The sequence below is a fragment of the Mustela lutreola genome, chromosome 8, assembly GCF_030435805.1.
Source record: "Mustela lutreola isolate mMusLut2 chromosome 8, mMusLut2.pri, whole genome shotgun sequence".
Taxonomy (NCBI): domain Eukaryota; kingdom Metazoa; phylum Chordata; class Mammalia; order Carnivora; family Mustelidae; genus Mustela; species Mustela lutreola.
Window position 1 is genome coordinate 28816509 of NC_081297.1, and position 27501 is coordinate 28844009.

The following is a 27501-nucleotide window of genomic DNA, read 5'->3' on the forward strand; positions in this document are numbered from 1 at the left end:
TGTGGTCCATTCACTTCCAGAGTGCACAGATTATTATGTATAATAGGCATTAGGATGTGGAATTCTTGATCAGCATTTCAGTGTCAAAAGGTAATCTATTTTATTTTGCCTGAGTAATGTAAAAATAAAGGGTAAGGAGGAAAAGTTTATGCGTTTAATTTAGTTTAGCTTAATTTTTGAATAGGAAATATTTTCCAAGTGTTAAGAAATGATTACTTTTTTCAAGCAAATTTAACATCTCTTGCAAATTTGATTTTGAATTACAGACTTATGTTTAAAAAAGTTAATACATTTTGGGGCACCTGGGTGGTTCATTCCGTTGAGTGTCTGCCTGTGGCCCAGGTCATGGTCGTAGGGTGCTGTGATCAAGCTCCACGTTGGTCTCCCTGCTCAGCAGAGAGCCTGCTTCTCCCTTTCCCTCTGCCCCTCCCTCTGTCCCAGCTCATGCTCTCTCTCTCTCTCACTTCCTTTCTCTTAAAAAAAAAAAAAAAAAAAAAAGTTAATACATTTGAAAAAAGTAAATGCATTTCTTACGTTCCCAGAATATTTCCATTTTAGAAGCGCTAAAAATCTCTATCTGTATAGTAAATTATAATCAGTCTTTGGATTTTTGGAACTAATTGTTATGTATACTGAAAAGGTTGTGACACATTTAAATAATTCATTTTTTTCCCTAGGTGATATTTCTCATTCACATTATTTCTCAGCATAATGAGAAGAAGCTGGATTTAGTGCAGTCTTATTTTTAAACTTACAGAACTGAGTGAGACTGAATTTTGTTGTTGGGAATGGAAGAATACACAGATATGGTGCAACTTTGTGCTTTTTTGTGTGTGTCCTTGTGCAGAATCACTCAGGTTATTTCCAGTCTTCTGTTTGAAAAGGAAATTTGGCTGATAGAAGAGGAGGTGGGGACATTGACAGGAGAGGATGGGAGGAGTGTGGGGATCAGAATGTCTATCTCCTCTGCTTAATAAGCAAGAGTGTCCTTGGGCAGGTCAATTAACTTACCCAAGCGTTGTTTTTGTCCTGTATAAAAATGGGGACATGAAAGCTTATCCTGCCTTCTTTAGAATTTTATAAAGCAAACAGAATGAGGTATGTCCGCACACCTTCCAAGCCGAGGTGCTTTATACACTGTAGTGCTTTATAAATTTTGGTGTTCTTGATTTCAACTTCTAACCATGTTAAATTTGAACTACTTATTGACTTTCAGAGTTAGATGGGTATTAAAGAACTACTGTGAGAAATTCAGTCTCAAAATAGTCAGGGAGGAGAAATATATAAAAGGTTCAGGAAGCTCATTCCTTCTGCAGTGCAAGGAAGAATTTCTACAAAGGATCTTTGTGTTACTAGATCAGTGGAAGATCGTGAGATGGATTTTCAGCTACTGGTGTGCATTAGTTTTCAGCTAATGCCAGCTGACTTTTCTCTGAGTTGTAGGCAGACTACATAAAAGGCTGGAACTTGAGAATAATGAACAATTATACAGAAATTTTTAAATCTTAAAGCATTTAAAATAGAGATCCTTTTCAAAATGTTTTAATCTTCTAATGTTAAATAATTTCAGGAGGGTTCTGATAATGATGATGATGAAGGTGAGGAGGAAGAGGAAGAGAATACCGATTACCTTACAGACTCCAATAAAGAAAATGAAACTGATGAAGAAAATACTGTATGTATGGCTGAAAATTGGCTTTTGAAATCATGCCACATTCTCTTTATTATTTCAGTTTTAGCCACTCAAATTGTGTTTCTTGTGATTATTGAAAAATATTCCTTTGGAAAATCATTTTCAGTTTGTTTTCCTAAATACTTTACTACATTAACACTTTTTTTTTTTTTTTAAACATGAAGTAATGTTACATACTTTACTCACTCATTCTCTGAGTTACGTTGAACCAACTTATCAATACAAAAGACTCTGCCCTCCAAAACATGATCTTAAAATTTGTGGTCTGGTTTCTTATTTTGTTTTAATAAGGAGGTAATGATTAAGGGAGGTGGACTTAAGCATGTACCTTGTGTGGAAGATGAGGACTTCATTCAAGCTCTGGATAAAATGATGCTGGAAAATCTTCAGGTATGAATGGTTCCTCTACCCCAGAGTGTCTTCTTACTACAGAATAGTGTGGCACGTTCCGTTCTGGTTGACACAAGGATCTCCACATCTAAACAAACATTTGCCTGCGCGGCAGCTGCTTCCTCACGTATACAGCTTGCACTTGCCAGTGCTTCTCGCATCCCACATCCCAATTTGAACATTTTTTTGAGATACACTGGGGGAAATGTAGTAAATATTACACTTAGAGTAATTTCATCGTACCAGTCACTGCCTTTTCTCTCTGAAGTCCTCTCTCTGTTTCTGAGACCTCTTTACTTAGAGTTTGCTTGGGATTCAAACCTTGTCAAAGATAAATATTTGGGGAAATTTAATATACCAAATTCTTAAGTTTGATTTAAAATTTGAATAACTTGTTTGTAAATATGTAGAGGAATATTGGTCATTTGGTGTTTGAAGAAATGTTTAACATATTCTTGACGTTAATACACTGGACTTATAAAAAGCTCCATTTCCCAGTAATTTAGATTAATTATGTTTTTCTATAATTAGAGGTCACATCCTGTGGACTGTTTCCTTCCACCCTCTTTATGGCTGTTGTTAAATCTGTTAGTGATTTGAGGAGAGTCCTTCTTCTGGAATAGGGTATGCGGGCCCCATGCTATAGGCTCATTGGAAAACAGGAAGGGAGGAAGTGAAAATACTAGATACAGAGACAGGTGGCCCTAGAGGAGTTTTACTAGAAAGGGAGGAGAAATGGAGAGGTGACTAGAGGTAAAAGGGTTATTTTTGAGATGGAAGATTTTGTAGTCTTTCTGTGCTGAGGGAGTAATCCTTAGGGAAGAAATACTGGATTTTACTTTGGTGGATACTACCAAGTCCAAAAGCTCTGATAAAGTAAAAATTAGTGCTATAGGTTTTTAGTCCAGTTTGTTTCTTCCTATGTTGTTAAAGCTTCTTCATATATCTAGAAATATGAAGTCTTAAATTTATCTCATTTAGGAGCTCAAGTCATCAGATGATGATACTCCCTTTGAAGAGACAGATAATAAACAATTTATTTCTTTAAAAAAAAAAAAGATTTTTATTTATTGATTTGAGAGAGAGAGATTGCACACAAGCAGGGGAGAGAGGCAGAGGGAGAAGCAGACTCCCCGCTGAATTGGGACCTGATGTGGGGCTCAATCCCAGGACCTGGAGATCATGACCTGAGCTAAAGGCAGATGCTACCCAGGCACTGCAACAATTTATTTCTTTAAAAACTTTTCCAGGGGCGCCTGGGTGGCTCAGTGGGTTAGTGCCTCTGAGGCCTTTGGCTCGGGTCATGATCTCAGGGTCCTGGGATTGAGGCCCGCATTGGGCTCTCTGCTCAGCAGGGAGTCTCCTTCCTCCTCTCTCTCTGCCTGCCTCTCTGCCTACTTGTGATCTCTCTCTGTCAAATAAATAAGTAAAATCTTAAAAAAAAAAAAAAAGCTTTTTCTGTCTTACATAACTTTCCTATCTTACATAAGTCAATAGCTGTTTACTTTGTTGTTCATTTGTTTAAGTATTTATTGAGTATGTCTGTGTGCCTAGCACTATGCAGTGGGCATTTAGAAGGTAGTAAATAAAAACAGACCTAGTTCCTGCCCTCAGAGACTAAGTTTTATGTGGGAAGATACATGTTTTAAAAACTAAACAAATACATAATTTCAAATTGTGCCCAGTGCTGAGGAACTGAAAGAACAGAATGGCTTTTGTTGAGATAGGATAATCAAAGATCATGAATTTTAGACAAGACAGGCAGAAATGGAGCCATCCAGGTGAAAAATTGAGAGAATATGGGGACAATGTGTCAGAGGTCCTGAGGCAGAAGATGATGTGTAATGTTTGAAAAACTAAAAGGAAGCCAGTATTCCCAGAGTGTAGTCGGGTCTGTGGGGAGGGTGGCCTGGTATGTGAATGGATATTTATGACGGGTTTTCTTTGGATGGCACAGTCGTGTATGAACCATAGGTTCATGTGAAGGTTTAGGCTGGGATGAGAGGAAAAGCAAGGAGAGTGTCAGGAAGACTGGTTAGAAGGCTGGTGATCCTGGTGACCGATGATCATCTGTCTAGAATAGTGGCAGGGCACAGGGATTGAAGTCTGGATTCAAAAGCTGTTTAGGAAGAAGAATGAACCAGGTTTATTTGGCACTTGATTAGATAGCGGTAGGGTCAAGGAGTCCAGGATAGCACAGGCTTTTTAGCTTAGGCCACTGGCTAGTTATCTGTGGTTGGAAATAAGGAGAAAGTGAGCAAGAGTTCCATTTGGATATGAAGTTTGAGAAGCCTGTGAAATGCCAAAATGGAATTGTCAGATATCAGAAGAGAAACATAAGTGGAGTAGTTATTAGAGCATACTTAAAGATGGAGCAATAAATGAATCACCCACATATAAAGTTTGGAGAGAGGGGGTGCTTGGGTGGCTGACAGTTCAGTGTCCAATTCTTGATCTCAGTTCAGGTCTTGATCTCAGGGTCATTGAGTTTGAGCCCCACACTGGACTCCACATTGGGCATGGAATCTACTTTATTTATTTATTTATTTATAAAGATTTTATTTATTTATTTGACACAGAGAGAGAGACCACAAGTAGGCAGAGAGGCAGGCAGAGAGAGGGGCAGGGAAGCAGGCTCCCTGCTGAACAGAGAGCCTGATGTGGAGCTCGATCCCAGGATTTTGGGATCATGACCTGAGCCTAAAGGAGAGGCTTTAACCCACTAAGCCACCCAGGCGCCCCTGGAACCTACTTAAAAAAGAAAAAAAAAAGGTTTGGAGAGAGAGGAGGAGGAGATTCCAGGTTGAGTCCTGAGGAGCCCCTAACATTTAGAAATAGAAAAGCTGATGGAGTCAAGATACAGTCTTTTGATAGGAGCCAGTAATCATTGGTTATTGGGAGTTCATGAAGAAGCAAGCTAGAAGGATGGGAGGATGTGGTCAGAGAGGAGGGAAGTTGGCATTTACGTTTATGCGTATGTGTTTAGCCTACTGGAGAAAATTTAATCCCAAATTAAGCGCTAATTTTCAAACACTGTCAAATACCCAAAGCAAACAGCCACAGGGAGTTTTTTTTCTTTTGATAAAGTTGTCACAGGAAGACACAGTAGCGTAAAAGATACTGATTCTCCATGAATCAGGTCCTTAGATTTTGTGTAGTCATAATTCTGTCCCACTGGAAAGATTGGCAGGGGATGGGAATGATGGATTGGGGGAGGAGGTAGTTGGAGAAGAACAGGGAGATAGAGGCAGAATGAAATTAACAAAATTCTTTTTTTAAAAATAATATTTTATCTGGGGCGCCTGGGTGGCTCAGTGGATTAAAAATATTTTATCTATTTGAGAGAAAGTTTTTTTTTTTAAGATTTTATTTATTAGAAAGGGCTTGTTTTAAGATTTAACAAAATTACTCTTAAATGTAACTGTAAGAATAAAATAGCTAGGAAACTTCTGGAAAGTAGGGGAAGATACTCTATAAGAAAATAAAACATTTTAAAGACAAAATAATTGGCACAGCAGTAAATAGATTAATGAAATAAGAGAGTCTAAAATAGACCTAAAACATGGCAGCTTAGACTGTAAAGATAACATTGCAAATCAGTTGAGGGAAATGGATTATTCAGTGAATGGTCAATAAAAATAAAACTGAATTTCTATTTTATTTCCACAACAGAATTAATTGCAAATTTGTCAGGAATCTCAAAAAATGTTCAGACTATTGAGTACTGCATTAAGACTTCACATTTATTCTTCATACAATGCTGTCAGATACTGTTAATATTGCCATGCCGCAGTTAAGGCCATAAGCCTTGTAAGTGGTGTAGTCTGTTCTCAGTCACCTTGCTATTTTGCTTTCCATCACAGAATGCCATAAGAAATGACAAACCGGGCGGGAGGTGGGGCAATGGTGGGGTGCGTGGCGGGTGTGTGTGTGTGTGCACGCGCATGTGTGTAATATAAATATGTGTGTGTGTGTGTGTGTGTGTATGTGTATGGTCTATATAATGCAGGGTTAATAGCTGTACTATAGCAGCAGATCCTGCAAGCCAATGAGAAAAAAAAAAAAAAGAATGACCCAGGGTCTTTTTTTGATTGAAAAAATAAGTGAAACCATGCCAAAGCTCACGATAATCAAAAGATAAGCAAATTAAGGGTGCCTGGGTGGCTCAGTTGGTTAAGCATCTGCCTTCGGCTCAGGTCATGATCCCAGGGTCCTGCGGTTGAGCCCCACATCGGGCTCCCAGCCCAGCGGAGAGTCTGCTTCTCCCTCTCCACCTGCCTGTTGCCTCCTCTGCTTGTGCTCTCTCTCACAAATAAATAAATAAAATCTTAAAAAAAAAAAAGATAATTAAATTAGGATGAGCCCTTTTTATCAGATCACCAGATACTAAGATTTAAAAAGTAATAATACCCATTGTGGTTAAGTGTTGGTAAACATCTGTATTTGGAATGTGTATATCAGTCCAGCCTTTTTAGAGAGAAATTTAGTAAACCTATCAAATGGGGATGCCACTTGATATAAAAATTTACCCTTACTAATTGTCTCTTAAATGCGTGAAGTTAAATATGCAACGATGTCATATTGTAATAGAACAAGAGTCTAGGAGCCCCTGGATGGCTCAGTCGGTTAAGTGGCTGCCTTTGGCTCAGGTCATGATCTCAGGGTTCTGGTGTCAGGCCCTGTGTCTGTAGGTTGAACTTCCTGCTCAGCTGGGAGTGTGCTTCTCCTTCTCCCTCTTCCCCAGCTTGTGTGCATGCTTGCTTGCTCTCAAATAAATAAAATCTTTAAAGACAAAAAAAGAAAGGAAAAAAGTCTAGACTATCAGTACAGGACCAATTACATAAATACGGGCATAGCCATGTAATTAGCTCTATATATACTCAACTAGAAAGATGCCCATGGAATCAAAAAGAAGAAAAAGGCATATAGAACAGTATGCACATTTGCACCTTGTAAATTTTTATGTTTGTATTAGCATTTTCAAGAAAAATCTGAAAGAACATGCCCCATTGATACTGGTTTTGGCACTTTGGAGCAGGTAGAGGTGGTCAGTCGAGGGAGAGGTTTGTATGGATGGACACATTAGCTGATTCATTTCTGTATTTAAATAATTTACAAAGAGAATATGTTAATTTTATAATTAGAAAATGGTTAATTTATAAATCAAGGGTGATCTAACCTGATCCTTTCAAGTTTTAAGTAAAAAGTCTTTGTAAATCTTACAAACCTGGGAGAACTTCAAATTCTAACAAAGTGGAACTTAGAAATAACAAAATTTTACACCTTATTACCATTTTATTTTATTTGAAATCTCTCGGAAATAAGGAGCCTATATCGAAAGATCATTTAAATTATAGTAAAGCAAATTCAAAACCTTCATGGCCTTTTCAGCAATCCCTGCTTAGCTTTGAAGAATCATGTTCAGTTCTTTCCTCATTTGTGCTCCTTTCACAAATATGGAAAATTGTGTGCCGGTCCCTAAATGCACCATGTTTCATGTATTTGCTTTGCACCTATTCTTCCCCTTCCTAAATTCCTTCCAAATCCCCCAGACTGCTCGGCTACCGTCTGCTTATAAGAAATCATATGAAGCCTTAAAGATATTTTCAAGTGTCCCATTTTTATTGTCTTCTATGAAATCTCAGCATCCACCCACTCCCAACTGAGCTTATATATAGCCACTCTACACCCAACACAGGTTATATATGACTTGGATGAATTGTAATTAATTGATTTCTCTCTCTTAACAAGTTATGAGCTCTCTGAGGATAGAGACTATATTTTTAGTATTAGTACCTCAAAGCCTAATGCACAGTAAGTCTTCAGTGAAGGTTTGTTTAAATAATTGGTTGATGAAACTGGTGTAAATGTTAAAAACTTGGATGTTAACAAACATAAAGCTAATCTGAACATTAATAGATTTCATTCATTCTTAAACATTAATTGAGCACCTGCTAGAGGACACCAGGAAAAGGGTGTCCAGTGCTGAACCCCACCAGTCTCGTAGAGGATTCTCACACAGGAGCAGGCACTTGTGACACATGGTAATTATGTAGGAAGATGTGTGCTTTGGCTGTGCATTTCAGGAGCAGGTAAAGTTAGGAGAACCTACAGCATTGTGTGTTTTGGCCTCAGGGGAGGCTACAGTGATAAACGGGAACTGGTCACAGAGGTCTGCCAAGCCGGCTGTAAGAGCAGGGGCACAGGAGGGGCCAACTCTGTTTCGGTTACCTTTCAGAAAGATTACTTTGGCTCCAGTGATTGGTGTGTTTTAGGAACTGTGGCACTGAATGAATTGTTCACAATTATATTTACATATATCCATGTGTACCTTGGAGTACTTATATTTTTTTATTTCTGTCTTTAAGCAACGAAGTGGAGAATCTGTTAAAGTGCACCAACTAGATGTTGCTATTCCCTTGCATCTCAAAAGCCAGCTGAGGAAAGGGCCTCCACTCGGTGGTGGGGAGGGAGAGGCAGAGTCTGCAGACACAATGCCGTTTGTCATGTTAACAAGAAAAGGCAATAAACAGCAGGTAAGAAGAAACTGTCCTCTGTGCATTCACAATTGATTGTTAGTTACTGAGTTTAACTAATAACTGTTTTGTAGGTTCTAAGTTATCTTTTGCCAATGAGGGGAGAGTTGGAAACATTTAAAGTATTCAGAGGTAGAAATAATTTTATTTTAATATGTGACTTATTTTAATATCTGACTTCTAGTGAATGGATATGTTTTAAAAGAAAGGACATTTATTTATTTATTTATTTAAGATTTTTATTTATTTGACAGAAATCACAAGTAGGCAGAGAGGCAGGCAGAGAGAGAGAGAGGAGTAAGCAGGCTCCCCGCTGAGCAGAGAGCCGGATGCGGGACTCGATCCCAGGACCCTGAGATCATGACCTGAACCGAAGGCAGCGGCTTAACCCACTGAGCCACCCAGGCGCCCATAAAAGAAAGGACATTTAAATCTTAAATTCATATATATTTGTTAGAATATATAAATACTTTGACTTTCAGGAGAAAGGTTTCATAAGTAAGCTCGGTGGGAAAGGAAAGGAGGATGATGACAGATACAGCTCCAGAAAATGTTCAGTTATTAAGATTTGTCTTGAAGGGGCGCCTGGGTGGTTCAGTGGGGTAAAGCCTCTGCCTTCAGCTCAGGTCATGATCCTAGCCAGGGTCCTTGGATGGAGCCCCTGCATCAGCTCTCTGCTCAGCAGGGAGCCTGCTTCCTGTTTCTCTGCCTGTCTCTCTGCCTACTTGGGATCTCTGTCAAATAAATAAATTAAATCTTAAAAAAAAAAAAAAAGATTTCTCTTGAAAATCATTGTCTTCTGACCTCTAATCCTTCTCCATTCTCCTTATACTGCTTCCTCCTCCTTTCCATTATCTTATAGACAGTCCTCAGAATAATTTCCCTGACTGCTAAACTATTACTTAAGGGATTCGTACACAGATTCATTGTTCATCCGTCAAATATTTATTGGTTATTGAGCATTTGCTAGATGCCAAATACCAAGTACTGAGACTTTGGTAATCTATAAGATAAAATTCCTGCCCTTGTAAGTTCACATCCTGCCAAGGTTGATAGACAAATGTATTTGCAAAGAGTGCCGTGTGCTATGAAGAAAAAAAAGCTCAGCTCTCAGATACAACTCTAGGATATATCACCCATTACCAATTCTGTAAAAATTTTCTCACATTTTAACATTTCTGAAATCAAGTTGCCTCCTAGCATTGATTGTATCTTGTGATAATTTGCAGCATTTTCCTGCTTTAGTGGTGTGTAAAATAATGGAGCATCTTAAAATTAGGGAACATTATGTTCTATGAAATATGGTAGCTACCACAACTTACTATAGATAAGTCTATAATATAGACTTATAATTATGGACTCTGTAATAAGTCTGTTATAGATAAGTCTAATAACCTGGCTTCTGTATTCATTCAAACAGTCATGTAACAGGTAATTTGTTGTTCACTCTGTATGTACCAGGCACTGTCCCAGGTGCAGAATATACAGCAATCATCAGAGTCCCTCCTCTGGGCAGGAGGGGGTGGGGGCATGGGGCAGGGCTCTTGGGGGGGTTGAGGAGAGGGGAGTTTTCATTCCAGTGCTGGGAGGCAGACAGTGAAGAAACACACAAGGTGAGGTTGAGGGAAATCCCATGAAGGAAAATAAAGCAAGATAGAGGCTAGAGAGAGACAGATGGGGAGAGGGGGGGGGAGCCTACTGTGCTGAAGTGGATGGTCTGCAAGATCTCTAATGAGATGTCATCTGTGATGGAAGGGATAGTCTATTCCCTCCTCACCAGTACAGCCATCAAGAGATGGTGCTCAAATTAATTTTTTATCTTAGCTTTTGTCGGGTAATCTTACGTACTCAGGGGATCAGAGTTGTCCAGTATTTTGCTGTACTGCAAGTAAATCTTCCAGTATACAAAACTTGAGATACAAAACTTGTACAATTAGAACCCTGGAAAGGAGGGCCAGAGAAGGCTTCACATCATGTTGTATGTCAGCAGTTAACTTTGGCTCAGGCTCAGAGCACTGCTGTGTCTTCCAAACACTGCCTTCATAATTCTTTTCCAGTCATGGCCTTTCCTCCCTCCTGGCCTCTGGGGTTGTTGTGCATTTAGGGGAGCTCTGTCTTCACCCACCCTCAGGCCAGGTTTGAACTCTGGCAATTCCCCCCTACCCCATCCTTTACTCAGTCCCTAGAAAAATAAGGGTTTTTTCTAATCAAGACCCTAAATTTGGTGTTGAATCAAGATCTTTGCAAAACTGCTCTCAGAGCACCTGAAACTGCTAGTTCATCATGGTTCCTAGGATTCTCAAAGCCCAGAGTTTCTGCTTTTCTTTCCTAGGAACTACTACGTTCTCTGAGGCTCACTATTCTATTTCAGTCATTACATTTTAGGTCTGCTTCATTCTCTGTTTTCTTTAAAAGCTCTTAGCTCCTCCCCTACCCCATACCAGATTTTCTGGGTCCAAAAGAGAGGGGTTTTTTTGTTTTTTGTTTTTGTTTTTGTTTTTGTTTTTACTGTGAAGGGCAGTACTTGGTGACTTCAGTTAGATGTGCCTTGGTTCCCATTCCAGTGCAGCTACTGAACATTTGTATTACTGGCATACTTCTTGAAACATTTTTCTTAATCTTTTTTTTTGAAAGATTTATTTATTTGAGAGAGAGTATGAGCTGAGGGGTGGGGGCAGAGGGATAAGTAGACTCCCCATTGAGTGGGGAGCCCTACTACATGGGGCTGGATCCCAGTATCCTGAGATCATGACCAGAGCTGAAGTCAGATGCCTAATCGACTGAGCCACCCAGGTGGCCCAAACCATTTTTCTTATCTAAAAGGGGGCTTAGGAACATCTTTCTGTGAAGATCAAATTGCACAAAATTTAAATAATCCGTTTCCTTCATTTGTCCCTCCCTTTTTTGAGGCACATGTGGAAATTCCTTTTAACTTCATCAATTCATAGATACCATTTGACCTTTTTAGGACATGCAGGCATAAATTAAACCACAGCTAAGAAACTTCTGAGCTTTGAAAAATAAATTCTTTTCAGCAGTCCTAAATTCTAAATAGTATCGATGGAAGTAAAACTTGCTTATTTTTTAGAAGGAATATTTTTGGTTTAAAGTAGATAGATTATATACTGTATAACCCATATAACTTTATACAAAATGAGGAGTGAAAATTTTTATTTCTTAAAATGTGAAATTTTAATTTTTAAGGAAACATTTTTATTGAACTTTACTAAAAATATATTAGCAAGATGAAGTGAGAGCTCAGAGTACTTGGTTAATAAGTAAATTTTCAACTCATAAACTTTATTTGGTATTTTGGAAAATGTTCAGTTTTAGGAACATTATTTGAAGAAACATCACTGGTATTTTGTGGTCTGAAAAAGAAAGTTACTTTGTTCTGATTTTTATTTCTTTATTTAACTTTTGGGTGTTGGCCCTTCTTGTGTAACGGTTTTTCTAGAAATGTGAAGTGTTTTGCCTTATAGGAATCTTTAGTTCTTAAGTGAATGATCTCTTTGTGTACCAGATTTCTGCTGAGAAATAACTTTCTTCTGTAGTCATTAGGAAAATAAAAGTAGGTACTGATGAAATGAGTAGTTGAAAAGAAAAGAGGATAATGCTATTCATAATTTATTTTTCTAGATTTAAATATTTATAAATTAGAATAGTGAATTGAAATAAGATGTTTTGGCTATTAAAATAGAAGTTTTAATAGAACCATTATATAATGTTTTAAAGAACTTTTTTGACTGCTCTAAACAAATGTACAGTATATTTTTTATATATAATATTTTTGCATTTTTTTGCAGTTAATATTTATAAGGAGTCACCATTTGTTTTATATATCTTTTGACTATAGCAATTGATACTTGGGATTATGTTTAGATATTTCAGTTTCAGCTACAGTTATGAAATAGCTTTAAAATACAGCCTAAGTTACCTTTATTGCAATTATTGCATTCCAGAAAATGTAGTTTAAAAGACTTTTGTCTTTTTGTCATCTAATTTGCTATAAAGTAGTAACTTTCTTTTAAAAATGTTTTGGCAGCTTTACAGTAAAGTCAGTTGGTGATGGTGGCATCAGGAAATTGGTCTCTTGTGCTCTCTGTATTTATTACACTCTCTTATATCCTTTTTAAGGACTTCAGAACATTTTCTTTTGCAGAACTTATCTCAAGTCAGTCTTATAAATGAATAGAAGCTTATATTTTTCATATTTTTAATCAAATCATTATGAAATTTCTTTTATAATGTTTTATTAGAGTGGTAAGTACCATCATTATTCATCTCTTTAGTACTGAATTGTGAAGGACAGTTTAAATGTTATTATCAGAAACCCAGAAAGGAGGAAAAAACGGCCACCCTGTTTTCTCTCGTAGTGTTTTAATGTGGTAACAGATAGAAGCATCTTTGAATTGCAGTTTGTGATTTCAAGAAATTATCTGTCTGCCTTTCTTATTGGGCCGCTTTGCCCTGAGTATTTTGTGAAACAGTAGTATGTCACTGTGTTTACATATATCTACACATGTTTAAAACCAGTTTGTAAAGTTATTAAGGAAAAGCAGCTAGCTGAATAAGTAAGAGCATTATAATATTAGAGTCTGTAATTTACTTTGAGAAACTCAGATTTTCACCTTTTTTTTTTTTTAAGATTTTATTTATTTATTTGACAGACAGAGATCATAAGTAGGCAGAGGCAGGCAGAGAGAGAGGGGAGGAAGCAGGCTCCCTGCTGAGCAGAGAACCCTATGTGGGGCTAGATCCCAGAACTCTGGGATCATGACCCGAGCTGAAGGCAGAGGCTTTAACCCACTGAGCCACCCAGGTGTCCCTCACCTTTCTTTATCCTTATCTCAAATAAGGCATTTTACTTGATGCTAGGAACAAAGAGTGACTTAAAATTTAGTTGTGATTCTTGAAACCTAATAGGTATCTTATATTTCACTGCGACAGTACTCAGCATTGCCCAGATTTCTTACTTATAATAAAAATAAGAAAGTAATTGTGGTGATGACAGTAATACCTAAAACATACTGAATTCTTTATTTCAGACATTGTTCTTTTATGTGTAAGTATATCTTTAAAACTAATATATTAATTTACATAGCTGTCTTTATTGATTTATACTGGCAGGTTAAATTTTATTTAGAGTATTTGTATCTCTGATATATCTGCTAACCAGATTTCACAATTGTTAAGAGAAGATTGGAAAATTGCTTTAAGTCATCATTCTGGAAATTGTCCTCATTCTTGTGGTCTTCCTGGAATTTGACATATCTGCTTCTGCTGTCATAATAATTTGACCCACCTCTGTTTGCAGTGTCTGGATTGTTTCGTTGTTGTTATTTTGTTTTTTGTTTGTTTGTTTGTTTGTTTTTACACTTTATTTTTTTAAGGTTTTATTTATTTGAGAGAGAGAATGAGCAAGTGAGAGAGAGAGAGAGAGAGGACACAAGCAGGGGGAAAGAGTCAAGAAAACTCATCGCTGAGCAGGAAGCCTGATGCTAGGCTCTATCCCAGGATCCTGGGATTACGACCTGAGCCAAAGGCAGACGCTTAACCAACTGAACCTCCCAGGAGCCCCTGTAGTGTCTGTTTTAATCAGCTTTTCTCTACCAGTAGTTTATAGTACCTGGATTTGGGAATGTAGGTGAAACAGAATGCTTTCTTCATGCATAGTGCTAGAAATTTAAAATTTCGTTTTGAATTAATGCAACATCTCAGTAATTCTGCTTAGGAAGAGTAAATTTATTATGAGGCTTTTGTTTCACCTATTAAATAACATGTAAAGTGTCTGGCAGAAAGGTTATTTTGAGCTGAACTTTTTCATTAACTTATTTTTTGTTCATCTTCTTGATTTGTGAAAAATAAAAGATGTATTAGCAGGAATAACTTTGTTTCAGTTGTTTTTGTTAGTGGAAATAAGACACATTCCTGATGTAGACTACTACACAGGCCTCAGGACAGTAGACAGAAGTAGTTAAGGTCTTCAATTTCTACTTGGTGGTTGTCAGTGTCATTCTGCTAAGAAAGTGATGTTTTTAGTTGACTTTTGATTTTATTTTTCTGCAGTTTTGGTTTCAGCTGTATAGTGACTAATGAGGGTGACTATTATTCTGAACTTTTGTTATTTTGATGCATTATTAATAGGTAATATTTATGGAGAACCTACTGTGTCCTAGGCACTGTACATATTTATCTTACTTAATTCTTATAGCACCCTAAAAGATAGTCTTGATATCATTTTATAGCTGAGAGAAAGAGTGTTCTTAAGTGATTTGCCGAATTGTACTAATATATAGTAGGCCTGAGCTGTGAACCTCATCTGTTTGACCACAGAAATCCATGGTCTTCTTTGCAGCACTGCCTGGCAAGTGTATATTTCATGAAAGCACTGATTGTAATGTGGAACCGAAAGGAAGTTTGGGGGAGGAGCAGGAAAAACACAGAGTCATAATTGTGGATGAAGGAGAAAATGGACTCTCGTCAGACCATAAACAGTCCACAGCTAGCCGTTTTTAAAAGACATGTAGAGGATGTGTAAATGCTTTTTCTTTTAATTGAAGTATAGTTGACAGGAGGAAGTACTTTTTAAAATGCTATGTTCAGGATCATAAGAACAAGGAAGGGTAATCCCACCATTTGTGGGAGGTTTGGGGCCAGGCAGGCGGGGGCAGGAACGAACCAACCATTCACTTTTGCTTTTATCAACAAGAAAGATTTCATCCTGGCAGTTGGTAAGTTGAAGATCGGGTAAAATTAGATAGTGTCGAAAGGGATAATTTATGTACTTTAAATGAGTCCCAGTCTTTAGTTAAAAACCAATTATATCCTCAAAGACTGAAATAACTTCTATAAGTAATTGTAGAGCAGTTGTCGTTAAACTTAGAAAGTCGTTCATATTGAGGTAGTAGTCGAAAGTTCCTAATGGGCAAATAATTTCCTTGTTCAAAGAGCAGGGGAAAAATACATTCTGAAAACTGTACAATCCAGTAAACTTATATCACCTTTTAGCAGAATTCTAGATTGAATTTTGAAACAGATGATTTTAGTCATGAGGAAAATAAAAATTAAAACCAAAGTAAAAATGCCATTGTATACTCACTAGAATGGCTAAAATTAAAAAGATAGGCCATCCCAAGTATTGGCAAGGGTGTGGAGGAACCAGAACTCTCTTACACTGCTAGTGGAATGTAAAGTGGTACAGACACCTCAGAGAATATTTTTGTAGTTTCTTAAAAAGTAAAACACACCACAGGGTGCCTAGGTGGTTCAGTTGGTAAAGCATTGGACTCTTGATTTCAGGGTCATGAGTTCAAGCCCCACTTTGGGTATAGAGCTTACTTGAAAAAAATTAGAAAATACACCAGCTAGTCCCAGCTTTTCTTTACTAGCATTTTGTTTTTAAGAAAACTGGAGACCTGTGTCCACACAAACATTTGTAAATGTGTTTGTAATAACCCAAAATAGGAAGCTCAGGTGCTGTCAACAAGTAAGCAGATAAGCAGATTGCATTATGTTCATATAAAGAAGTACTGCTCTTCGATAAAAAGGAACAAACTATTCATGCATGCAGCAACATGGATGCATCTCAGAATCATTGTGGGAATTAAAAGAGGCTGGACAAAATGAAATACATGTTGTATGATTCAACTTACATAAAATTTTAGAAAGTTCAAACTAATCAGTAGTGACAGAAATAGCAGTTGCCTGGGGTTGGGGTAGAGGAAAAGATGGGTTACAGAGGGACAGAGGAGTCTTTGGAGGTAATGGACATGCTCATTATCTTGATTGCAGTGAGGTTTTCTTGATTGAATGTGTATGTGTTTTTTTCTTTAAAAGATGGTTTTGAACTCATAAAATAGAAAGGGGGTAGTTTCAGAAAGTCTATCCTTGACCACTAAGAGCACATTAAGTCAAACTAATCTCATTGGGGAGAATGGGTAAAGTCTGCTAGGCTGGTAGCCAAATGGACTACCTTAAATATATTTGTATTTTGAAATAGGAGATACTTGGTTATCTACTGTGATAAAAATGAAATGCAGTCACTTGGGTTTGTAGATGTTTCTTTATATTTTTCATCTTTATATTTCACCTTTATATTTATATCACCACCCACTTTATATTTTTCACCTTAGTGTATCTGGCCTGGTGCATTTAGTGTTCTGGGTATTATATTTTAAGAGGAATGTTAACTGACTAAAGTGCATTATATAAAAGTGAGTGTCAAGAGAGGACATATGAGATAATATGAAGAACCAGATTGTCTGATCAGATTCACATGAGTCAGAGACTTAAACAATGTTAAGCTTTACTAATTCAAGGGTATAAGCATTCAAAATGGCATAGACCCAGCAGAGAGAGGATCCTGAGCACAGGTCTTTATGTCCTTTCTTTCCTCATCAGGCATGCCATTGATCCAGAGTATTTGAGAAGTTCTCTTAACTAAGGTGTGCACATTATCCACAACAGAGAGAATTTCCTTTTTGTGTTCAGATAGTTATGTAACTTACTCAACAATTTCCAGGGAGCTCTTAAACTCATAGCTTCTGTCTAGGTTTGTATACGTTGCAGAATCCTAAGCAGAGACGTCCTGCTAAAAACAAAAACATTTCATAGATAAGGACTCTCCTGTAACAGAGAAATAGATCTTACAGGGTAGTTTCTTAACTCTTCCTGTAGTCTATCTTTAGAAGTAAGAAGGTGTGTCAATACTAAAGATGGCGTAGATTTGTTTGTGGTATGGTCCGGGAGGCTGGAACTGGTTCCAGAGGATAGAAATAAAAAGGATGCAGGTTATAGCTTGCATAAAAAGCCTTTTTGACAATTACCCACACATAATAAGGTCTTTTTGATGGAAGCTGATACCCTGTTGCTAGATGAGTGTTTCTATACAATGCAGGCAAGAGGAGCTTCTACTTTTCTTGAGATTGAATTTGATAGTCTTCCACTTCCTCGCCAACCTGAGTGGGTTTGTCTCTAGAAGATTAAGACTATTAATCTGTTTTATGTTCTTGGATGATACTGTCTTTATTGACTTAGAGGAAAGACATTATTTTTTCTAAATTTGTTTAATTCTACTTAGCATTTTATTTGAAATCATTTTTCTTCGATTTTCTCAAGCCATTTGTTTTTCTTTGTTATTTTTTTCTCAGTTTAAGATCCTTAATGTACCCATGTCTTCCCAACTTGCTGCAAATCACTGGAACCAGCAACAGGCAGAACAAGAAGAAAGGATGAGAATGAAAAAGCTCACTTTAGATATCAATGAGCGGCAAGAGCAAGAAGATTATCAAGGTAAACAATCCTTTATAGGACAGAAGTGGAAAAGTTTTATGCTTTGGGGGCTTTTTAAATATAGAATATCAGGGGTTTTTTTACACTCTCCTCTTTGTAAATATTAAGCTTTGTAAATATTTGTCATCTTTGTAAATATTAAGCTAAAGAAATTGCTTTTATATTCCCTTCTGTCTTCACTTACTTGCAAAATAACAATGTCATTTTCAGCATATTCTGCCAGCTCCATAATTCAGGTTAGATTCTGTACTCTTTAGAGCTATGTTTGTAACTGAGATGATAATCACTTTTTAATTGCCTCATGTTGCCAGTCATCTGTGAGCAATTAATTCAGTACATATTTATTATCTCATTTGTCTGGGAATCCTATCTCGAGGACCCCATGCTTCTTCAGATTTGAAGGTATACTCAAATTAAGATTCTGGTTTTGTGCAGATGTACCCAACACTCTTCAACTAACTGGAATCTCATGTATAGAATCCACGAACCTCATTAGCCAGCCTCTTGGCATTTCTCTGGCACCCAGATTTTAGAGCCATAACATGACTGTTTATTATATAGCACTATATTGACAGACTGCTTTCTGTGCAAGAGAGATTGTTAAGTAAATAAATATTTGGTTTTCTATCTTCGAATCGTTCTAGAATCTCTTCTGGTAGATGATACCCAACATTTTTAACAATCAGTAGTAATGGCTAACATTTAGCAGAAGTGCCTACTACGGGCTGGGCACTGACTTCTGTACTTTCACAAAGCACATAAGCCTCACCACAATTCCATGAGATAAGTGCTTATTATTACCTGCATTGACATTTAGGGAAATGAACCGGAAGTCTCATAGCTAGTAAGTACCAGAGCTGGGATTTGAATCAATATTGTCTGGCTCCAGATGCTATGTTTGTAGTTATTGAACTAGACTGCTTCTCATACTGCTTTACTGCCTCACACTTACGTAGTGGCCAGATTGACAGTATGGGGAATATTGGATAGTAAATGCTTAAGAGAGTGTCGCCTCTCTGGGTGTGCTCTTTCAGAACTTCTTAATCATTGTAGTCTGTGTGAGGGTTATTTTTCTTTAATCACCTATCTGACAGAACTAAAAAACTTGATCTCCCTAGGGTTTTATTTGCTTCATGGAGGGGAGTGCATTTACCATAGTTGACCACTTTTTCTGTTTTACTCCTGTGTACAGAAATGCTGCAGTCTCTTGCCCAGCGCCCAGCTCCAGCAAACACCAATCGGGAGCGGCGGCCTCGTTACCAACATCCAAAGGGAGCACCTAATGCGGATCTAATCTTTAAGACTGGTGGGAGGTAAGATGGTCTCTCTTTTTTTTCCTCCTTTAGTTACTTCTTTTTCATGATGTCTGTATGAATAAATTAGATAGTTTGGGATTATACTTAATTATAGAGGCCTAATTTTTAGCAAAATAGAAAAGTCTTTGAGTTGTAGATATTTGAGAAAAGAAAACATTTATGAAATAATTACAGTTCTTTGGTTTTTTAATTTCAGCCACATTGATCTTGGCTTTCACTCTGTGAGTGGACTTTTTTGGATTCTTTAATTTTCACTTGTGCATTCACAGAGATGACTAGTTATAGATGAGTTTGAGAGAAATCACACTTTTCTGTTAGGATTTTTTAGGCCAGTGTTGGATCATATTAACAAAAACTCAAAACCTATTTCCTAGACTTGTAAGCCTGCACGTTGTTTGTTTTGAGGTGTTTATTTGTTTGTTTTTAATTATAGAATATTCTGCTGGGATCCATGCCAGTTCTGCTTAAACTTGAGTTGCTTAAAGTGAAATAATTACAATTACATAAGGAATTTCACATAGAAGATTGCCAATAAGACCTTATTCATCTTCTTTTAAGGGAGAAAATTACTTTAAGTTTTTCTGGGATCTGATCTAAGGACCCATACCATTAACTCAGTTTTCTGTCTTATGGTCAGGTTATAATCAAAGATAACATTTGTCATGCTGCTCTTACTGATCTCCTTCAGGGTATTGGTGTTTTAGCCTAAGGACAGACGATAGGCCCAGGATGTCACCTTGCTGTCTGCGGCAGGCAAGGTGGATATGGGAGGAAGTGTGCTAGGGATAGGGAGCAGAATAGTTCATTACTGTGACAGCAGTGCTGGGGAAGTGTAAGTCTGTGTCTTGTATGCACTCTATGTTTGTGTGTACCTGATACATTTCTTTTTGACCTATATGCTGAAACAGCTCTAGTCAGATTATGGGTTAGCACTTTGGTTTGTCATGACAGTTTTGGGGTCTGTTTTTAACATCTAGTGAGTGTAATGTTTTTAAAAATCCAAGCTAGGACTGATGTACAAATCCATCTAATGGGTGCAAGATATTAGGTTATTTTTAATTATCCAAGCTTCATTAAAGTCCTTTAGTAAAACCTTTTATTGCCACTAAAACGTAGAAGCTAGGTAGTTTTAACAAGCCATGAAAATTTTCGTTTTCTGCGTTTTACATTTTCTTACAGAGCTTTGAATATATATCAGTGTTCTTAATACTGCCTGTTTCTCTTGTCTCCTGGTTGGCAAACAGATCTATTAGAATATTTTTATCTTGATGTTTTCCACCAACTTCACCTTTACGTATTATAGCTTCACATCTCTGAATGGCAAGATTTCTATTAATACCTAATCCCTTCTTGAATCACGTAATGCAAGTATAGTGCATTTTCCTAGTTTTTCCCAATTTTTAAATGTTTGGGTGGATTTAAGAATCAGTAACTATGACATTTGATACATATTTGATACTTGCGGTACGATTTGCCCCCCTCAGTTTTCACTCATTCTGCACTTACCATGGGTTTAGTCCTACACTATGGCAAATTAAGAAGTACAAAAAGACAAAGTCTTTATGCTTAAGCTTATACTCCAGTGGGAAAACTAAGTGTAGGTATTTGAAAGAGCTGATTTTGTCCAAGTCATTTAATTATTTAAACAGTCATTACAAGTTTATTAAGTACCAGGCATTTCTTAAGCAATAGGAAAAAAGATATGGGAAAACAGATGTGTAAATTTATATATGCTGATAGATGTGTAATAGATGAACACAAAGGTATGCCTTTTAGCTACCAGTTATTCTGTTGTTTATCAGAATTCTCTTTGTTAACTTGTGTTTTTGTTCCCTCCTTCCAGCCCCTAGTTAACCAAACTTGGAAGGATTGGCATGTGCTCTTTCTTCCTCACCTCTCACTGGTCTGGCTGACTGTAGTCTACTGCCCCCTCACCCCAGCCCCCAGCCACCTCCCAATGTTTCATCCTGTTTCTTTCAGGCTGCCTCAGCAGCACTCAGCACGTGGGCCCTCTTTTTCTTGACATACTGTCTTCCCTGGGCTTACGTAGCTGTCTAGTCTTCTGGTCTTTCTTTTCCCTCCTTGACTGCTTCTACCTGTCTCCTGATTCCTTTATGGGCTTCCTTCTGCCTGGAGACACTCATGTCACTCAGGGTCACTCCTAGACCCTCCTCTCTTATCCCTGTACTCTCTGTGGGAGGTGTCCTTCCCTCCTGTGGCAAAGTTTCCATCCATAGCTATGGCTCAGGTCACAGGTTTTAGTTTCTGACTGTAGGTCTACCTGTCTTCTAAACAACCACCTAGGAGGTGTGTCCCTAGCCCTCAGGTCTCTCTCCTCTGTTTTCTGGCTCAGCGAGCAGAGGCACTGCTAGGCCACTTGTCCATCCTAGAAAAGGAGGTTTAAGTTTGGACTATTCTCCATATCTAATTAATTAACAGTTCCTTTGATTCTACTACTGAATACGTCTCACACTTGCCTATTTTATTCTACCTCTGCTGCAGACACCCTAGATCAGGCTGCTGTCACCACTTCTTCTTCTTCTTCTTCTTCTTCTTCTCCTTTTTTTAAAAAGATTTATTTATTTATTTGACAGAGAGACATCACAGGAAAGCAGAGAGGCAGGCAGAAAGAGAGAAGGAAGCAGGCTCCCCGCTGAGCAGAGAGCCCGATGAGGGACTCGATCTCAGGACCCTGAGATCATGACCTGAGCTGAAGGCAGAGGCTTAACCCTCTGAGCCTGAGCCACCCAGGCACCCCAGCTGCTATCATTTCTTATTGGATTGCTGCCAGCAGCCCCCTGATTACTTCTCAGTCTCCAATATCAACCCCTTCTAATTCATTCTCTTTGCTGTACTCTACTTTGTTCTTTCTAAATTTGCCTATCTGCTGTCTGAGTAGGTGAACTCTTCTACTTAAAACCTTTGGTGGCTCCTCATGGTTTGTAGGATAAAGTCCAAACTCCTAAACTTATTAACAAAGGCCCTGCATTATTGGGGGGGGGGGGCATTTGTACTTACCTTATTGACATTATCTCTTTCTCTTCCTCTACTCCCAACCAAGCTGGCCTTTTAAGTCCTTCTAGTTATGTTTTCTGTTTGGAACTTTCTCTTGTTTTCCTCTGGAAATCTCCTGTTCTTCCTTCACATCTTACCTGATAGTCTCAAGTCTGATGTAAGTTGGTGCATATATGCTGCCCTGTATTTCCACAGACTTTGTCCTGTGTAATCACCTACTAACTTGTCTTTATATTCCCCATGAGACTGAAGATTGAGGACAGAAGTGAAGCCTTACCTTGTTTTCTGTTAGAAATCCTCCATGGCTCTTGGGCCTAGCACATAGTAGATGCTCAGTTAATATTTGTTGACTGGACAGAGAAATGTGGAAAAATCTGTATTTAGTCATTTAATAAACTTTTCCCCTAAGCTCTGTCCCCTAGCCCTTTCCTCATTTCCTGATTTTGTGAAAGTCCAATTCTTGAGTTACCATCTCTTCCTGTTTTAAAATCTCTTCTTAAAGTCATAACTCAATAAAAAATGCTAACTTATCTATCATTCTTAAAAATGGCTTTCTGTAAAATATTACGGTGGTCTTATAATACACTGGTCTTATAATAAAGGCACAAGTGAGCATGGGAGAAGAGCAAGCAATCATGCAAACATAAGCTTTTGACCAAATATTCTTTGCCATTTTTTTAAACATAAATTTTAAGTGAAGAAATGTAGTCATTTGAAGGAACATAACTGGTGGGGTGGAATCTCCTGGTGGTTTGGCACCTCTTTATTTATTTTCTATTTTTAACACTGGGCCAGACAGTAGAAAGATGTGTATCTAGAGCAGTGGTTCATCAGATCCCTTAGGAAGAATGTGCTGTGAGATGAATTCCTAAACAGAGGAGGGGGAAGAGAACTTGAGTCAGGTCTGAGAAACTGTTTTCAACTTGTCTCTTAACTTGGCTACCATTTATTTTTAAAAAAATTAGTTATTAGTATTGTCTATGTTATATGGCAGATAAGGAGAAATTCAGTTGGACACTGGTTATTAAAGCAGATTTTAATAGGTTCCCAGGCATTAATTATAATGATTTAAAATTTTTCTAATCAAAAGTGATCCTTAAAGTAGGCTTGAATTAAAATTGCAGCCCTTCTCACTGGGCAGTGATATCCTAACAAAGGATAGGCATTTGCTTATAATGCATTAAAATTGTAATAACGTTCTAGTAAAACAGTTAACCAGTGCAGAAAAGGTTGTTTTCCACTCTGCCAGTGTTGAAAATACTGTGAAACTTCACATCTTCGGCAAGTATTAGTGCTGATACAGTTTTTGTGCTAAAATTCATATGAATTAAACCAGTGCTCCTTAAACTTTAAAATACGTATACATATAATTATATATATATATGGTTTTGTTTTGGTTTTTGTGTTTTTTTGTGTTTTTTTAGAGAGCGTACCCACACGAGTAGGGGTGGGGGGTGGGAGAGAGAATCCCAAGTGGGCTCTACATCCAGCATGGAGCCCAGTGCAGGGCTGGTCTCATGGCTCTGAGATCCTGACCTGAGCCAAAATCAAAAGTCAGTCACTCTGCCAACTGAGCCACCCAGGTGCCCCTAAATATGTATTTTAATTTTCGTGGCTTTTATTAAACTGCTAGTTTTCACTCATTTCTAACATCTCTCGGGTGATGTCAAAGCTGCTGAAATACAAATGACACTCCAAGTAGAGTGTTATACTTTAGGACTTCTTTTAATCCATCTTAAAGATATGTGCTTTTGTTTAAGATTTTATTTATTGGTGAGAGAGAGCAAGCAAGTGAGTACAAGCAGGGTGAGTCAAGCCCAGAGGGAGAAGCAGACTTCCCACTGAGCAGGGAGCCCGGTGTGGGACTCCGACCCAGGACCCTGGGATCATGACCTGAGCTGAACACAGATGCTTAACCAATTAAGTGGCTCCAGCACCCTGAGATGTGCATTTTTTATTAGAATTTTTCTTATGTCCTTATTATAAAATTAAATAAATGATACTTTTGTTTTAAAATAGAGTCCCTTAATTGAATAGTTTAATCTAAAAAGTATTTTGTATTTTTTGAGCTCTTAAATTTTTAAATCTCTCAAAATGATTGTTTGCCTATAAAGCAGTCAAATGACAATCTATACTATATTCAGGGATATATTTATCTTATCAAAGACTGGGCATTTTGGGGGGCACCTAGGTGGCTCAGTGGGTTAAGCCTCTGCCTTGGGCTTAGGTCATGATAGGGGCCTTGGGATCAAGCCCCGCATCTGGCTCTCTGCTCAGCGGGGAGCCTGCTTCCCTTCCTCCTTCTCTGCCTGCCTCTCTGCCTACTTGTCTCTCTCTGTCAAATAAATAAATAAAGTCTTAAAAAAAAAAAAAGACTGGACATTTTTCCCCATCATTTATTGTATTTATTTAAAATATTCTATTTTAGACCATTTGACTTGACTTCAGGAGAGACACTCTCTCAGGGAGTACTTGTGTTATTGACCTTGTTCCATTCAGTTCAGTCCTGTAACAGATATATTGAGCTGAAGATACACTTAGCCATATTCACATCTTATTCTTTGAAATCTGTTTCTTGCTCATATAAGCTTCTCTGTGAGCAGTGAACTGTTAGTGCTGCCAGAGGACGCAGCGCCCGCTTGGTGATGGCGGCCAACTCCTCATCTTGGTGCCAGGTGTCTGCAGGCTTGCCTCCTCCTGACACCTGTGGCGGGGGAGTCTGTTCAGGGTCCTCCCTTAGCTCCCTCAGCACTGCTGATCCCTGCACCTCCATCTTCACCTGGCATTCCCCCTCTGAGTGCTTCTCTATCCAAATTTCCCCTCCTTAGAAAGTCACACTGGATTATGGGCCTGTCCTACTCCAGTGTGGCCTCATCTTAACTAATTACATCTGCACTGACCCTTTGCAAATCAGGTTGCATCCTGAGGTCCTGGCATTAGACTTCAACATGCGGGTTTGGGGGGTGGGGTGGACACAGTTCAACTATTATACAAACTCTAAGTACTCAGCACCTTAGAAGGTAGTTACAGGCAAGATTCCAGGACCACCTGTCTGATCTCCATCAGAATTGCTCGTTTAAGTACCCCTCTGCTCCTGTTGTTTCTGAGTAACAGTAGGAGTTTGTGTGCTCTTTAAGAAGCACGGATTTGCCTGGGACACCTCAGGAAACAGCAGTTGGTGGTGTTGAGGGGGCCTTTTCTTGCCAGAAGTTTGCCCTCAGCGCTAGTTCTTTTTAACGTTGCCCTGTTTGTGCCTCCAGGAGACGTTGATCCAGCAGCACGTGTCATTTCATTAGGTCCTGTATCTGATGTTGTGGATAGTGGAGTCCTCCAGCAATTGAATGAGAGCAGTGGACACATCTCAGCATGTCGGTCTAGAGAGTTGCGAATCCAAACCTGGGACAGGCTGGGGCCGTGAGGCGGGAACAGCAGCCTCTGCCAACACCGGAACAAGCCGAAGCTTCCAGATAAGGCGTAAAGGCCTTTTGTAATGGAAATCACGTGAGGGTTAATCTTCTCTTGTGAATGGCGGTCAAGAAATGAGATGGTTAACTTGACTACTGAGCAGTTACACCAAGAAGAGCGTCAACGAGATGACTGAGCCAGAGAAGAAACGGTTGTGATGGTAATGGTATGGGGGAAATGAACTTGAGTTTTAAATTTGATTTGAGTTACAGTGTCTCTGAATTGAACATCCCATGTTGGAAGAAGATACATTTGGGGGCTCCAGGACTGCAGTAGAAAAGTATAGAGCAAGCAGTAAAACCTTCTAGTAAAAACTTACATGCAGGACAACAAAATGATGAAAGATAACCAAATACCAGATAATCCACCAGGAAGGCTTTTGTTTAGGAATTTGTTTCAAGAGGAACAAGGGATGAGGGAGAAAAATCAGTTTTATCCATCAGAGTCAGTAATACAAAATTGCCTACTAGGGTAAAAGAGAAATGTGAAGACTTCTACTACACAAAGAGCAGGAGTTCAGATGGCTTAGAGGAATCTGACACCAGCCCAAGAACAGGGAGAGTTGAGCCCATTGTAAGTATCATAGAAAACAAACAGTGTACCAGTCAGCATGTCACAGAAAATGGACGAAGGACAACAAGGAAAGGGGATCAGAAGATTTTGTTGACCTTCATGGGTTTACAGCCTCTGTCTTTAAAGAAAGTATGGAAACAGTAGAGCTTTTATTTTGCATTTGTTTTTGTTTTGTTTTGTTTTGTTTCCCCCCCCACTAAATAGAAATGAGGGTTCTTAGTCTGTTTCTGGCAATCTGTTAATTTATTAGGATAGTTGTCTTTCGTTTGCTTTCCGATAGGCATAGTAAATTTAGTTAAAGAGCACATCTGTATGCTACAACTTGATTACATCTTTTTTTTCTAGCTATTTTGCATTTTTTTCTTTTACCATGTTTCAGTTTCTGCATGTAGAATTAAATAAGAACAAAACTTGTAAAGTTGTAACATTTCACATGGAAATGCTGCCCGATCTTCACCAGCTTCAGAAATCTGACCTTTGCCGATGCTGCAATAAAGTGTTGTAATTTAGATTTGCCATGGTTGTGTTTTATTTGGTTTGGGTTTCGGAGATTTTATTAAATGGGTAGGTCTTTGTCTTCAGAGGTCATCCTTGTTCTTTCTGAAATAGTCTCAGAGATGGTTTCTTGGGCATATCTGTGGTAGTGCTACTCTCCCTCTAGCATTCTGGGTTTGCGTGGTTTTCCTGGGCTCCTGAGTTACCTCACCTGAAGGTCTGTACACAGATTAGCCAGCCCATGGAGACCAGTAGAATAAGCATTTTTAGAATGGGCTTAAAGCTGGTTAGGTGGAAAAGGTTGACATGGTCTGGCCTAGCGTGAGGCAGCATTTCTGGTTTTACCCATGTGTGTGCAACAGGATTGACAGACGCCTCTGTGCAACTCAGAAAGGAACCACTCTTCTCAGTTTCTTTCCAGGTGTTCATTTCAGGGCAGCCTTACACAATCCAGAAGACATAATTGAGATCGATATTTCTAAAATGCATCTGAGGGTCATTAGAATTTGAAAAGAAACAAACTTTTAATTAAAAAAGGAAGTTTCAAAACTCTATTAATCACATTTTTCCCACCCTCACTGCCATCTTTGTCATGGTTTGGTATGCCGTTACTTGTGATCCTAGGTTGGGGAGAATGGTTTACAATTGTTATTATTTTTACATTATTTCTGAGTTTTAAATTGTTAGAGGAAGCCAGAGATAATTCAAATGTTATCATACACAA

General features: G+C 38.2%; 1 protein-coding gene across 3 annotated transcripts in view; it reads left to right on the forward strand.

Annotated features, from left to right (window-relative positions):
- UPF2 (UPF2 regulator of nonsense mediated mRNA decay) overlaps positions 1-26791 on the forward strand; it is a 109796-nt gene extending 83005 nt beyond the window's left edge. Inside the window, exons 17-22 of one of the 3 annotated variants that reach the window (XM_059184154.1) lie at positions 1571-1675; positions 1985-2083; positions 8452-8619; positions 17772-17913; positions 19106-19226; positions 25505-26791. In XM_059184154.1, the coding sequence (XP_059040137.1) occupies positions 1571-1675; positions 1985-2083; positions 8452-8619; positions 17772-17913; positions 19106-19226; positions 25505-25514 (645 nt within the window). In that variant the 3' untranslated portion in view covers positions 25515-26791. Of the gene's footprint in view, positions 1-1570; positions 1676-1984; positions 2084-8451; positions 8620-17771; positions 17914-19105; positions 19231-25504 lie in introns of those variants that run through there. The other 2 variants (XM_059184153.1, XM_059184156.1) reach the window with 2 other exon arrangements.
- Positions 26792-27501: the final 710 nt, after the last annotated feature.